Source organism: Phoca vitulina, unplaced genomic scaffold, assembly GCF_004348235.1.
Source record: "Phoca vitulina isolate PV1807 unplaced genomic scaffold, GSC_HSeal_1.0 scaffold3, whole genome shotgun sequence".
Lineage (NCBI taxonomy): Eukaryota > Metazoa > Chordata > Mammalia > Carnivora > Phocidae > Phoca > Phoca vitulina.
In genome coordinates, this window is record NW_022589706.1 from 71,102,312 (window position 1) to 71,118,991 (window position 16,680).

Below are 16,680 nucleotides of genomic sequence, written 5' to 3' on the forward strand. Positions count from 1 at the left end.
TGGTGCTGGCTATTGGCTAAGGTCCCATAGTTTTCTTTCATGTGACTCCTTTTTCTTTCCACATAGTCTCTCATTATTCAGTCTTCTATCCTAGTCTTTTTTTACTTGATCGTTGGCTTCCAAAAATGAGAAAACAAAAGCTATAAGATCTCTTAAGTCCCAAGCCCAGAAATCATATATCATCCCCTCTGCCTAATTCTATTGGTAAAAGTAAGTCACAGAGCTAACTCAGATTCAAGGAGAGGGGGAATGGACTCTACCTCTTGATGAAAGATTGGTATGCATTCACAGACACAGGAGGAATTATCTGTGGCCATCTTGCAGACAGACTTCTACACAATGGTCTGCTTTTTCTATCATTTTCTTTGATGAGATTTGATCCTTTCTCATGGATATCTCCATTCTTTAAATACTGAGTACTTATTATTTATGCCAGTCTTTTAGGAATTAGTAACATACTATCTAGGGGAATTGGTTGTATTTTTTTTCTTTATAAAATTTTTCTGCTTTGTCATTTCAAAAAGATAAATTCTTGGAGAAGAAAGATGATGTTCTATGCATCCTTGTACCCCATAACACTAGCACAGCAGGTATTTAATAAATGTCTTTTTGATTATAAATGTTGAGTGATGGGAAAATAATGTATTTAAACTATGCACACTATTGCATCAATGTCCACTAGATTATTTATTGCTAAATCTCTTGCAGGTCATTGTGATCAGTTAGTCCTAACCTCTTCCAAATACCCCTGCCATTCCTCATGCTTATCATGTGTGTGTGATTATAGCTAATAATTGCCAGTGGAAGTATATATGGGGAAAGTATTTAGGATCATTAATTTTAAAAGAGTAATTAGAAAAACATGTAAATCCATAAAGAACTCTTTTTTGAAGTATGCTAGAATTTCCAAACATGCCTGATTTATAGGAGTCTCAATTGCATAAATGTTTGCAATATTTTGCAATGAAGTAAAAATTATTTTCAAAGCTGATCAGAATGCTCAGAGGCATAGTCAATCATTTGATGATTCACAGTTCTATGAAACTCCAGCACTCCATCCTCATTTTGAGCCTAAGCACAGGCATCTGATAAAGAAGGAGCCAGAAAGGAAGAATTACACAGTGACCTAGACAATAGTGTCATGTCATCCTTAGCATCAGATCAACTGATTGCAATGGCTGATTGTACTGTTTATGGCAAGAGTTATTTGGAAAATTTGAATGAGTAATCCTCTCTTGATCATCACAGGAATGACTCTTGGTATGAATCCAGTCATATTAAACAATTATAGAATCACAAAGCTAGAAAGGATTTTATGAGAACTAGCTGATTTATTTCTTACCTTGCAATAAAACCCACATGCCACAAAGTACTCTAGGCAACTGAAACTTAATCTTTGAGAAAAATAAGACCCATTCATTCATCCAACAAATATTTATTATTTGTGAATTTTCTAGGTGCTTGGTATCCATTAGTACACAAAACAGGCAAAAACCTCTGCCTTTGTGGAACTTGTAGTTTAATGGGGCAATAAAAAGGATTCCATGGGTTTCCCTTTATCAATATCAGTAATCCTTGTTGGCTTTATATATATTGGAGGTTGCTTTGCTCATATTATAAGAAACTATCGACAAAATAGACCTAATCACTAATAGTTGTGAGAAAAGAGTTTAGAATTTATTTGCATCAATCCCTTACTTGAAATAAAAACTAGGCCTTCAAATGCCCAGTCCAACATTCTTTACTTTTTGCCCACTTCTTCAAAAATATCTTCTTTTTCCTACATTGATGTAGTTATAGAATGCATTCACAAAACCTAGCACAACTTCCATATAATTAGCTATAAATCTTTTGGTTCCATATGACAGAAACCCAACTTGAATAGTTGAGGTTAAAGGAAAGGGGGGGTGTGGGTTAAGCAAATAAATTTTAGTTTTTCAAGGACCCCAAAACACAAATAGAGCTACTCCTAGGAAATGAGCACTCAGACACCATTGGGACTGTCCATGTGCCCCTTGCTCTATTCTCTTCTGAAAAATTATCCTATTGATTGAAGTCAGAATCACCTAGTGGTTTCTGGTGCTAAACTGCCTGGGTTCAAATCCTGATGATTTCACTTTTGAGCTGAGTAATCTGGAACAGGTCAATAATCTTTCTAATCCTCAATTTCCTCATCTGTTAAAATTAGGATAATTAATAGTATCCACCTATAGGATTATAGCAAAAAAGTAAATTAAATAATTTCCAGGGCTTTGGTACAATGCCTGCCTCATAGGAAGTCTTCAATAAATGCAAACTGTCATTACAAAGTAAGAAATGTCAAGGGCGAGCTGGTTAGAGCTGAGCTGCTGGGTATGGGAGTAGTCAATTAAGACAAGCCAAAATGAACATCAATTAAGCCTTTATTCACTTAGGAAAAGAAAGTTAGAAAGAAGGTCCTGGCTCCCCCAGTGTCCCTTATTTTCATACAGAATGACACCAGGTGAGAGTCAGATGTATCAGCACATATGGGGGAATTGTCTCTCTGCTGGAGCAAACCCTGAGGCTCCTGCAGTTTTATGGACCAGTGCAGGTGTGAGGAGGAAGGCAAGGAGAAGGGAAGGGCTAGGAATGGAAAAATATCAAGTCAGAATACCAGAAAGTGTCTTCAAGGCAATCCCCTCCCTCAGCCAGAATGTTCTCAGCAGAGGCTCCTAGGCAAAGGCCTAAGGCCAAGGCCCAGATAAAGAGGCCTCTGAACGGAGGCTTCTGGGCTAAGCAGGCAGATATTGCCTAAAAATGTGGCCAGCCAAAGGGACCTGCGTTCTTGACTACAACTCTCTTCAATATAAAGCCATCCTAATTGCCTGTATTCAGGCCTAAAATATCATTCATAGATTTTTGGCCAGGAGCTGTACTCTTTAAGAGGATTTTGCATTGTTGAGAGAGCTTTCCCCTCCTAGATGGGTAATGTTTTATCCCCTAAAGTTTCAACACTTCATATTTCATGGATATTTTGTGGTTTTCCTTTTAGTGAGATAGTATAGGTACATGTCTTAAAATGAGTCTTGGAATATAAGAAATACCCATCATAGGTTATGTTTTACTCTTATTGTTGTTGCTATTGTTGTTGTTGTTGTTATATAATTGTTCAAATGATAGGACTAACATAACAACTTATTTTATTCTCTACAGGGTTAGGTAATGTCATCATTCCTCATACTGAAGGCTTCTGAAAAATCATTCCTTGATCTTATTATGTAGAGCTTATCCTCTCTGTACCCAGGAAGAATGAGAGTTGCAAATCTACATTCCCAAAAACAAACACAAAAATTTAGTAGCTGGCAGCATAACATCTTGGCTATCTACTGAGATCTTCATTTAAGGCATTGTTTAAAAAATAATCAACAATCACTACAAGATGTATGAAGTTTCCTGTTTAAAAAGCATCTAAATTTGTTTTAGTATTCAATAAAAATGGAAGTCCCACTTTGTGCCAGAATTATGTATTTAAGAAGGTAGTGGGGAGACAAAAACAGTAATTTTTCCTGACTTAATGGAAACTTACAGATAATTAGTACAATAAATGTTGATCTATGAAGGAGAGGAACATGATACTACATTGGAGGGAACAGAGCTAACCTGGGAGGTGGGGACAGGTAGTCAGGGAAGGTTTACACTAACCTATAGATGTTTACACTGAGATCTAAAATATGAGTAAGAGTGAATTCAGTAATTCATTGAAGAATGGCAGGTGTCTAGATTCCTCCACTCAAGGAAAACCATATCATCAAAACCATTGTTTCTCAAATTTGGCTACACTTTAGAATCATCTTGGAAACTTTTTTTTTAAAGATTTATTTACTTATTTGAGAGAGAGATGGAGCACATACACCCATGTGCAAGTGGAGGGCACAGAGGGAGAGGGAGAGAGAGAATCCTCAAGCAGACCCCCCCACTGAGTGCAGAGCCCAATGCTGTGGGGCTCGATCTCCCGACCCTGAGATCATGACCTGAGCTGAAACCAAGAGTCAGCCACTTAACCAACTGAGCGACCCAGGTGCCCCATCTTGGAAACTTTAGAAAATACTGGTGTCTGGATTTCATGTCCAGAAATCCTGATTTAATTGGCATGGCATATAGCTGTGGCATTGTTTTTGTTTGTTTTTTTGTTTTGTTTTGTTTTCACTCCCAAGCAGTTCTGATATACTTCAGTGTTTGAGAAATAATGTTTAAATCCTTAAGGCAGGAGGAGTGTGTCTAACTCAAGAAACGGAAGGAAAACGAGTACGGTTGGAGTTCAAACACTGAGAGAGAATGTGGTGCGACATGAGATTGTGAATGTAAAATGTGACAAATCACACAGGTCTTGGTTGGCCACATTAGAAGTTTGGTCTTTCTCTTGATAACAGTGGAAAACTGTGGAAAGATTTTAGACAGAGGACATCATTTTTAATTTATATTTATGTTACAACATAGAGTGAAGATTGTAAAAGAGAAGCAATGAAGTTAGCTTGGACTAGGATGGTGGCAAGATGGAGTTAAATGGATTTGGGAGTTTGTTTTTGGAAGGGAAATTGGCAGATTGGCAATGGATTAGATATGTGTGGTTGTAAGACAGATTTGTTAGTTTTTGGCTAGTGGGAGGATGGATGGTAGGGGGTAGATTATGAGTTTGATCTTTCATTTTTTTATTTTTATTTTTTTTTAAGATTTTATTTATTTATTTGACAGAGAGAGACACAGCGAGAGAGGGAACACAAGCAGGGGGAGTTGGAGAGGGAGAAGCAGGCTTCCCGCCGAGCAGGGAGCCCGATGCGGGGCTCGATCCCAGGACCCTGGGATCATGACCTGAGCCGAAGGCAGACGCTTAACGACTGAGCCACCCAGGCGCCCCATGAGTTTAATCTTTTAGATATTTGAGGTGACTTTGAGTTATCTAAGCAGAAACATTGAAGACATAGTAAAATATAAACAGATGTCCGGGCTTCAGATTTTAGATTATTTGGGAAAAAAGATCTACAGTACAATAGAAATGCTTTAAGTTAAACTTTTTAAGTGTTCGTTAACTTTGTAATTTCAAAAAAATAAATATTTTACTTATGCAAAACACTGTAATAGGCACTGGGCACACAAAGATGATTAAGATGGTACCCCTGATTATTTAATAGACAAGGAAAGAAAGAGAATTCTAATGTGGTTTTAAAATGAAGTTTCCCCCGTTAAAACATCTCAAGATAGCAAAGAATGAAGGAGAGGAAAATCCAGCAAATTTTATCAGGTTGTAATCACTAAATGCTAAAATATTATTAGAAAAAAATCTGATCAGAAAAAAAGGAAAGCTAGTAGAATTTGAGTGAAGGGAATCACCCTGAAGAATTACAAAAATTGGCAAAGGTACAATATGATAATAGGACACGATCTCAGGGGATGTTTTGCTTTTTCATTCAGTTTTGAACTGGAGAGACAAAAAAAGAAAAAAGGAAGGAGAAAAAGAAAAAGAGGGAGAAGAAAAAGGATAACAGGAGTTTTAATGAATGCATTCATTTATCAGATATTTATTGGTACCTACCGTGTTCTAATATATCAATACTATGATAAGGGCTAGGGGTACAAGAGTAGACAAGGTAGGCATCATTCTGACTTCACAGAGTTTATAACCTCCTATCCTATTTAGAGCAAGAAAAATAAAATTGCTTGTTTATTTGAGAAAGTATCCTTAGTTAGCTTTTGTAAAGGAAGCCAGTAAAAATGATGCCTTCAGTCAATGAGGTTAAGTAGCCATTCTATGAGACTGCATTCCCTGGGTGTTAAGGCAAGTTTTAGAGCAGGACTTCTCAATCTTGGCTGGAGGTTGAAATCACCTGGAGAGCCGTACATAAGACTGATGCCTGGATCCCATCCCTGGAGATTTGGACTTCATTGTTCTGGGTTTGTGCTGGTACATAGGAAGTGTTTAAAATTTTCAGGGGATTCTAATATGCAGCCAAAGTTTGAGAACCACAGCTTTAGAGGCATGCTTCCTCACTGAAACTAGGAAGGGACTCCAAATGATGAGGCTGAGCAAGAAACAAGAGTGCTGATTTTATAGGAATGATGATAATTAACACTTCTTTAGTCTTTAGGTGTCAAGAACACTTCTAAATACTTGATATATATGAAGTCAGTTAAGAATGCCACCAACCCTGTGAGGAAGTCGCTTTTACTGTGCCCATTTGAGAGGTGAAAAAACTGAGGCCCAAAGACACATGTGCAGCAAGTGTCAGAGTAGGTGCTTGAACCTAAGCAGTCTGGTTCTAGAGTTTCTGATCTTAGCCACTATGATATACTGCCTCTAGATATAGTGTAACAGTAATTTTACACCAAGAAGAATTATACAAGAAGGGAAAACTTATAATAATGGTAAAATATTATTAAATCAGTTAAATGCCAGGTGATAACTGAGAGTAATTATTATGGCTGCATAAAACATCTTTGAGCTATTTTTTTTCATATCTATAGCTTCTCATGTTTATATTCTTCATTTGTGGAAATCAGCTAAGTTCATCTTATTTTACATGTACATTGTTACATGGTACAGAAATTTTGTTTGCAGCAGCAATACAGGGAAATGTAAGCAGTGGAATCAGGGGATATTTTTTTCTGATTTCTTTTTCAAAGACATTTTCTCCTAAAGAAAACTCAAGAGCTAAGGCTATTTCACATAATCTAAAGAACGTCTACTACTTCATGGTAATGACCAAGTGTAGGAATAGAATCTTAGGAGGAAATAATCATCCCCTAGGGAGCAAGTCCTACAAATTGAACCTGTTTTACAGGTGGAAATATCACCAAAAAAATTATTATTGGAGGGATTACTGACACACCACATGCCTGTACATATCAAAGAAAAAATTCCAATTTAACTCTATAAAACATGTATCTGAGCCAACCTGCCATATGTATTTCTTTTTACATTTTCTATCCCATTATAGAAGTAATATCTACCAAATAAATGCTGTGCATTTCTAAATGGTTAGCTTTTGGCTACTTTGCCTATGCCTTATTGTTCCTTTTTTTCCTCTGAAGGCTGAGAAAGCAAATAAAGGAAATGCAGTGGCCGGCAGCCCACAGCCTGCAGTGCGGTGGATAGTCTGTGTCCTGCAGCTGGAGCTTCCGTACTATAGCCAGGCTTTGTTTGTTCCATATGAATACAAGCTAATAAATGTAGGGAATTCCATTTGGTATTCAATTAAGAGCTCTCTTGACTCCTGTGATTAAGGCCTATGGCTATTAAGCGTAAAATTAAAGTTGAACAGTTCAGCTCTTTTTTGACATTATAACACTGCCTGAAAAATAGTGATGCAAAACCAAGTCAAACGTCATCCTTTAAAGCCCCTGAACAAATGAAAAGAGGAAATATTGAAAGGAAAAGAGTAAATATCTAAAACTTGCTCATTTGCTAATGACGTGACACATCATGTTAGGAGCCTATTAGTGTCCTCATGCAAATACAGCAACCATTTTGTTGAACACAAGATATTACATTGATTTTAACAGAGAGCAACAAGATTATTATTGCTAAAGCTCCAATGAAGGGGATAATTAAAGCATTAAGCATTTTTAAGGTTTTAAAGTGACTTTCAGCAATAACCAGATAATACTATAGGAAATCGATATACTGTAATTGAAAGGAAATTGAATTGGTCTTTATTTTTTTAATCCCTTCTAAATTTTCTCTAGACTGTCAGACCATGGGAGATAGTGAATCTTGTCTTGCCATCAGCAGTATGACTTTCTGTAAATCTCATGTGCTGCAGGGGCTACTTTTATTATTTTTTTACTTAGAAAGTGTTCAGCTGAATAGAGAGTATTATAAGATTCTGTGTGCATTATCTTTATTAGTCTCTGGCCTCATTGTTTAAAAAAAGGGGGGGGGACCAAAAATAAAAACGCAATCAGACAAAAACAACCTTCTCCACATATCCAGAGAAATCAAGTTAATAGAATTTCTAACAATGAAACCAGAGAAATTGTTAAATAAGCCTCACACTTGAACTTAAATAAAATTCTTCTAGGCTTTTTTTTTTTTTTTTTAATCAAACACTATGCCTGTCAATCTGGCTACACTGCAAGGAATATGACCCATTGTAGATACAAATTCATTTTGAATCTGTGTGAACCTAACTCATTTGTATTGCTTATTATTGGAAAGAGCTATTACAATCAAACAGAAAAGCTTGAAGGGAACCTCAGGGAGATGAGTGGCTATGAACAGAAATTAAGGAATCTTAAAACTTGAAAAATCCTTCAAAAAGATGTGAATAATCAACATTTTCTCTGTGTGTTTCTGTTGTTTATTTCCTCATTTATTTCTGGTGTACATTTTGAGAAGCATCATAGACCTTATGATGAATGAGATGTGTTCCACACTTATCTGTAGTAATTTGGTGACACAAAGTAGAGATTTCCAGAAATGTTTTTGAGAATCTCTTGTCCATTTCATTTTTCTGTTACTTTCCTTATTCTCCTCAATGCCTCTTGACTGATTAAGTGGATAAAAGATAACACAGTAGAAGGAGCACAGTCTCTCAATTCTCAGTTTCCCCTTCTGTAGAATGCAGATAATAATGTTGCCTTTCTCATTGTATTGTTTTGAGAAGTAAATTAATTAATATAAGTAAAGACCTCAGAGGATTATATACTATGCATTATGTACATGTTATAATTTCTTTGATAAAAATTATGATGATGATGATTTGCATTTTTAATTGTATTGCCAAAATGTGAATTCACCAGTTGTTATATTGAGGCAGCTACTTAACAATTCTGAGCTTTAAGTTTTTGACTAAAATATAGGAATAATGTTTTCTCTACCTACCTTAAATAGATATTTATGAAAAAAATTCATAAGCTATAAAACAGCACTGCAATTGAAAGCACTGAATCTGGACTTTTATTTTTTATTTTTTTAAAGATTTTATTTATTTACCTGAGAGAGAGAGAGAGAGGGAGAGAGAGTGAGGACAAGCAGGGGAGGGGCAGAGGAAGAGGGAGAAGCAGACTCCCTGCTACACAGGGAGCCCGATGCGGGGCTCAATCCCAGGACCTGGAGATCATGACCTGAGCTGAAGGCAGACGCTCGACTGACTGAGTCACCCAGGCGCCCCAAATCTGGGCTTTTAAAAGCACTTGTTTAAATCCTAGTTTTATCTCTTAGTAGTTATGTGACTTTAGTAAGCCCTTAGTTTCTATGTTTATAAAATAAAAATTGTAGCAACACCTTCTCCTAAAGTTATTTTGAGGCTTAAATGAGATCAAGTATAAAGAGCTCAGTATCATGGCTAACACTTAGAAATTATTCCAAAAAATGTAAAAAAAATAGTTCTATTCAATATAGGAAATAAGTATTATCTTAATTTCTGAATGATTTCTTTGTTTTGCCCCATTTTGATATGTGACAAGTGGATATATTTTATTTCTAGTTTTCCAGATAATCTGTATTCTAAACATTCTCTACCTCAAAATTCATCTCTGAAATTCCTAGCTCTTGGTGTCCATAGCTAATATTCAGCCAACTTTAAGTGTTAGAGTTTGTACATATGAACAACTGAATTAAGTAAAAGGTGTTACCAATCCTAAAAATCCCAGCTGTTATGATGAAGAGAAACAACTTTACAAGTACTATGATCAAAAGACACGTGAGTCAAATAGCAAGCCACGGGGCGGGGTGGTGAGGAGAGAGAGAAAATAGAAATGGGAAAAATCATCAGGCAGAGGAGAAAATGATGTCTTGTAATATATATGAGAAAGAACTTGGCCAATTTTTTCTTTTAAAGTGAGAAGTAACATTATATATGTACACATGATATATATATATATACAAATGTTTAAGTTACGGCCCGCGTCTGAAGACAAATATTTTTATTGTTATTTCAAAATCCCAAATGTTTGAGTGCCTTAGAATTTTTAAACCATTGACTATATTTAGTTTTGTTTAAAGGAAGATGTAATTAAGAAGCTAGAAATTATATATGTTTAAATGTTTGTCCAGAACATTGTTGAAACAAATTGCTCAGCAAGTTTTATTGTTATTCCATAGTAAATATTTTGACTAGTCAATCACCAAAATGCTATGGTCAAGTTGGCATTAATAGATGTCATTTATTTAGGCAAACTGACAGTAGATTCACCAAGGAAGACAAAAAAAGAAATCCTTGTATTTACTTTGGTAACTTAGCCATATTTACCTTGAACAACATGATGTCCTAAAAGCTACTCATTAAGCTTAGAATTAAGTAATAGAACTGTAAAAGGTGGATAGTGTAGTAGGTCTTCATTTAATGTCATAAACCACCTTTTCCACCAGTATTAATTTAGTTTAAGAAAATAAAATCTTCTTGAAAAAGTTACTAGAAAAAGTGCACATCAAGGAATGTAATTGAGCATAGACTGGTTGACCTGAGAAGGGAACAAAAAGCTCGAAAGAAATTTCATAAGGTTTTAAATTGGGCAAGAGGACTACACTATCTCTGATAATTAGACTTTCAATACATTTGGATTTGCTAATTGGATCTAAGTTCTAATGAGACTTTTTAGGAAACGAAGAATGATATCATTATATGAATTTAATGTGCTTTTATAGTTGAAACCTACAATTAGCAACCCTTTCCAAATTGTTTTAATACAGAGAAAGCTGGCTTTTTGTTTATATTGTGACATCCCTTCTCTTAAGATATATTACGTATATTTTAGGTTTCTTAATTAAACACCTCTTGGGGACTCAAAGAGAAACTTGAGTTTTAATAGGAAGCACCTGAATCTGTTATTTGTGAAGGAGACGTGCCAGTATGTTTCCAACTTTGGAAGCCACAAACAAAATGCAATACAAGGAAATAAATCAGTCTTCAGGAGGAAGCAGCACAAATAACCAGGTGCCCCTATAAACCATTCAGTCAATCAGAGCAGTCTCCAAATATGACGGAAGATCTGTTACATTTTTAAAGCATGCAGATATGGAATAGGTTCCCAAAAGTGAAGGCTCATGGATCTAGTATCAGAATTGATAGCATGACATTTCTTCCCAAGATGTGCATTACAGCATTCTTTTTGCAGCTTTGCTCCTTGGATTATCTGCTAATTCAAGTCATAAGATCTCTTTTTTTCTCCTTATTTCTGAATTGAGAGTCATCAGTTTTTATCCTGTTGTGATTTATAGGCAGCGATTTTAAAACTGGGAGCCCTCAGATATGGATATTTGGAGATCATGACCTGAGCTGAAGAGATAAGAACTACATGAGGATGTAAAATTTAACCAGTATTTGGAGTGTAAAGAGCAGTGAATCATTGCAAGACTTTAAGGGAAAGGCTGCTGCCAAAATATTCCAAGGAAATTGATAGCACTGACAAAAAAGGCAAATTATATTGTTGTATGTACTGTGAATACTTGAAAACAAAAAAGCCATATACATGATTTTTCCCCTCAAATAAAAGCAGAAACCCTTCTAACTGTATTAAAAATCTTGTAGTTTTTTTCCAATAAAGGCAGTGTAATATCTAATTAAAACCATTGAAACTATAAGAAAATCTAACTTGTGCAATAATTGATATACTAAGAACAGACATTATACTAGAATTATATGTGCTATTATTTTTCCAATTAGTACATTATGGGGACTAAGTTATTGGTGTATTATAACTCCTTATTAAATCAATGTCCTTAGTAGAGTCTCCTAAAGCATATTGGATACTGTCATATGCCATATAATGATTTTTAAAAGCAGGAAATGGAATTTCTGATTGCTTCATTTGCTATTAAAAAAGAAAACTTGTGCAGGACCCTTCCTATACCAGTTATTCCAAGAGATATCACACAGTTTTCTGAAAGACTTTTGCATAGGTGATTGGACTGTTCTTCAGGCAGGAAAGTGACCAACCTATTTTACCTTTCAGCTTGGGTGCTGGAATCCTGTCACAGGGCTGAATGGATCACTGACTGACAAGAAACTAGAGAATAACATGCGTGGAGTGGTTCTACGTGTGGTGACTGTTCTGGTAAGTCTGATCTGAGCCTTGTGGTTCTGGCTTCTAGAAGTTACTTTATCCCTCATTTCTTTATGTTTTATTAAGTGATGCCATAATCTTAAAAGAACTTTTAACAAATCCTGACTATGCTTTCAAAGATATGTTTAATGGTCATATTTTCCAACCTTCAATTTATATGGATCAGAATCAGATTTTTGCAGGCTTTACTTTTAATTACAGTGCTTTTGTCAGTAACTTTCTGAGACATTTTAGTCCCAGTTCGCTATACATGATAAAGTAATGGTCTCCCTCAGGTATTCTGTTACTGTAAGTATGCATAAATAAGAGTAACCATGCCAAACAAGGCTAGAGTTGACCAAATGTAGTACATTCAATAATACTCAAACATTGGTAGACCAAAACAATGCTTTTCTAGCAAGAACCTACTTCAAAGGAAAGATCATACAATTGTTTAATAAATATTTATTGAGAATCAACTGTATTCAAGCTCAGTGCTGATTCCTGGGGACCACTGATGAATAAAGAAATGGATAGATATGATTCTGTCTTTATGAAGCTCACCATCTAGATTCTGTGAATATTATATGGAATTATACAATTATAAATATAATTATACAATTACATTTACTTAGAAAATCAAAAGGTAACTATTATCATTATTCTCTACATTATTATTTTCTCTTCTAAAAGGCATATAAAATTACATGTTAATAGAAATCTTTTTTAACAACAAAATACTCAAATGGATACTGCCTAAATAGCCATAAAGCAGGAAAATATGCATTCTCCCTTGCTATTTCTATGAGTTTAGGCTTATGCTACTTTATAGTCAGTTTCAAAATGTCCATAGTTGTTAACTTTATTTTTCTTTAGAAAAGCCTACTTGTTTTTAAATTTGAAAAAGTCTTTTCTACAGGCTGAATAAATTGCAGAATTAGTAGGTGGAAGAAACCAGTCTTTTTTTTAAATTGCTGCCAATTGAATATCTAGCAAAGTTTATAACAGCAATGGCTGCCCCTTATACATTGATTAATACAAATTAAGTGGACTCAACATAATTTCATTGTTAAAAAAAAGATCTGTATTATTCTCTGTAAGAGTATATTCAAATGAGTAGTCTAGTCCCTATTTTTGGTACCTATAATTTATTCTTAGTTATTATTTTGATAAGATTTTTACTTTTTTGGCAAATAATTAAACTATGAATACTTGACAGCTTGAATGTGATGGTGCTTCTGTATGTACCAAGGCAACCCAGATATGCATCTGCACTGATGTGCTAATATTAAAAAAAAAAAGACAGCCATTTAAAGTGCAGTGAACTATTAGTAGTCTCCTTTCTAGTGATTAACATGGAATCTCAGGAGACAACTTCAATAAAAACAATATATGTACATCGTTTTTATCTTTGAGATTCATATTTCTAAGGCAAGCTAACCTCATTTAGTCACTAAGCAAGTATTTATTTAATACTTTACTGTATGATAGACTTGGTAATGGATTAAATGAATAATACCTATACCTATTACATTATATACCTATTATGTAGGTATATGTCTTCATCTTATAGGTATATTCATACCTCAAGGTACACATAGAATCTTGTTGGGAGATGCACATACAAAAAGAAAACCAGGCAAGAACTATTAAATACTACTATATGCCAGGTACTTTATGAAGTTATTTGCCTGTATTGTTTTATTTAGTCCTTAAACAGTATTTCCAAGAAATAGATACTTTTCTGATTCCAAGGATGAGGAAGAGGAAACTGGGACATCCAAAGGTTGGTTGGGAAAAAAAAAAAAAGAAATGTGGAGATATACTGATAGTAAGTAGCAGAGAGAGTTAGGATTCAAATCCAGGAAGTGAAACTGACTCCAGACCTCTTAACCTCTTTCCCCTTAACATTATATTATGTTCTCTCTACTCCTACTGTGATAAGTGTGAGAATTGAGGTATCTATAGGATTTTATTTGGTTTGAGGGCTAAAAATTCTTTACTCTGAATAAGATGACAATGAGTTTTATTGGGAAAGCTGCATATGGCAAATTATTTTAAATTCATTTCCAGGCTGAAAAAATGATTGCTATGCATGAAATGGTATTGCTTCATGCAATGGTAATGTGTTCATGCCCCAGTCTCACCTTCATGACTCATAATGGCCTCCACGTCCTGTAAGCTCAGCCCTGCCCAGATCCCAAACACGTTAGTGAGTGGATATAGGGAAACAATGTTTCCCCAGGTCTTCTGTGAGGAGATGTGGATTTATCAGTATGTAAAGGGGCCTTACACTTATTACAGTCCCACGATATGCAGCCATTGTACTTAATAATTTTGGAGGCTCACTGTTTCTTCCTATAATTCCTGTTTGAATGGAAACCGGCCATGACCTTCTTATTTATTTCCTTCCTACAAGCACTCTTCCAGGTCTAGGTCTTACTTACGTGGCCTTGCAGGCTTCTAAGAATGACTCTCCCCTCGACCCACCCGGCAGCTCCAAAATCTTGATGCCCACTAAACCCCGAAACTTAGATTTGGTTTATATTGAACTTGTTTTGGCCACATAAACACCACTTCCTTGTATTCCACGAACTTGCCTCCAACAGTATCAAGAAGGGAGAAGGAGGAGGAGGGTTCATGTGTAAAGCCCCTGAGGGGAGGTCTCAGTCTTTATTTCATCCTAAGTGCAGTCTAGTCCCAGTTCTACACATACTTGCTTTAGTGCTGAGGCCATTTACGCTATAATGACACACAGGTTAATAAAATTGATTTTCTTTACCTGAGTTTTAAAACCCCCATTCCTATCACTATGAATGATATTTCATTGACTTGAAAGAAATACTCTGATACTTATTTTAAACTAAATAATTCAGCAGCATACCATTTATGAGGGGAAAATAAATGGTACATACAAATGATTAATTAAAGAGAGTCAAATAAAGGGCTTATTAACAAGGATATAAATAGGGTTAAAGGAATCAACAAGAGGTGTTGATTCATCAGGGCCTAGATGCACAGCAAGTCTTGACTACCCTGAAGTCTGATGGGGCAGGGAGAGGGAGTAGGACTAAGATTTGGCAATAGCTAGAACCATGGGAGAGAGACCATTCAATAGTAGCTGTGAATTTCCATACAGGAAGAGGATGGAGAAAGTCACTGTCAAACCACAATCAGGCAGTGAAGAAGTGGGGAGAAGAGTTATGTCAATTTCACTCCTCCTGTCTTTGCATCCCTTCATTGTCTCCAGGTGAAAATCTAACCAGAAGTCAGGGGGCGAGGAAGCCCCAGTAGGGAACGCTACGCAAGTCAGCGTGCCGGGACACAAAGCAGGGCAGCGAAGAGCACAGTGGATCCAGAGGCGAAATAGGGAAAAACCAACACTGGCATCTACTATTTGAAAGGACTTGTTAAAAAGTTTACAAGTGTTATTTAGTCCTTATAAAAACCCTACAAGAGATGTATCAATGACATTAGAAAGATGAAAATAGGGCACAAAAATGTTAACTAAATTTCCATGACCATATGGCTAATAAGAGCTAGAGATAAGTTTCAAGCCCAGAGATTTGGTTTCCAGAGTCCATGTCCTTAGCCTCTCTGATATTCTCCCTTAAGAATCAGAATGAACTCATGTTAGGCTTAAATTAAATATAACTATTGAGATGTGAGGTTTCCAAATTTATGGGATTGATAACTTAGGAGCATTTTTCTAAACAGCATCACCTATGGATAACTTTATACTCAGCCATCTCCAAAGCTACATAAATGTCTTAGAAATGGAGGAGAAGTTGGAATGAGAATAAAATTCAGACCCCACAAGCTTAGTCCTTTTTCTAAACTTTTTATTTTTATATTTGGCCCACTAATCTCTACTTTTTACTGAGTGGACCAAGTGTATTACTACAAGGCACTTATTAAGATTTGTTTTTTCCTTTTAACTTCTGAAGTAATGCAACTATGGATAGCCATAAATGACCTATTATGTCATTCAGTTTTTCATGGTAGTTCACAAAAAGTTGTTGCAAACATGACTGAGTCACAAATATCATTATAATACTTACGAAAATATAGCAGAAAGAAGTTGGCAACAAGTGAAAAGTAAGGCTTGAGAAGGAAGCTATGCTGTACAAGGTATCTGAAAACATAAACTGGCATTTAGAAGGAGCTCACTGATTAATAATTCTTATTTGCTTGATTTGGTTTTGCTTAAAACAGACACATGACATCTCTAATGAAACATGAATTCACTCATAAATTCATTTGAGAAATATTTATTGAGTGCCTTCTTCTAGATGCTTGGGGTACATACAAAACAGACAAAGATACGAACTTTTGGGAGTTCCATTCTAGCAGGCACCTTCTAAAGCTCTCAGAATATTTTTGAAAAAAAAAAAAATGCAATACCATTGTCCTATAGTAAGTAGGCAACACAGTATTCCTTTGCCATTGCCATAGAAATAATTTTAAAGCTTTGTATAAATGTATGATTGGAAATTTATGGTAAAGCTGTGATAGTGATTTTTCTGTATTTTATAAATTTGAAACTATACCATTTTTAACATTTTAATATCTGTGAAATCAGGATATGTCTTTCAGTTAATTAATGGTTCCTTGCAATTATATTTGGCAGTATATTTTATCTTTATTAGTGGTAGGAAAAACAATTGTGCATTTTATAAC

General features: G+C 35.4%; 1 protein-coding gene across 4 annotated transcripts in view; it reads left to right on the forward strand.

Annotated features, from left to right (window-relative positions):
- The window catches only part of GRID2 (glutamate ionotropic receptor delta type subunit 2), a 1,428,484-nt gene that overhangs the window by 1,052,359 nt on the left and 359,445 nt on the right, over positions 1-16,680 (forward strand). For all 4 annotated transcript variants that reach the window (XM_032400835.1, XM_032400836.1, XM_032400834.1 and 1 more), the window contains exon 9: positions 11,911-12,012. In XM_032400835.1, coding sequence (XP_032256726.1) covers positions 11,911-12,012 — 102 coding nt within the window. The remainder of the gene's footprint in view (positions 1-11,910; positions 12,013-16,680) is intronic.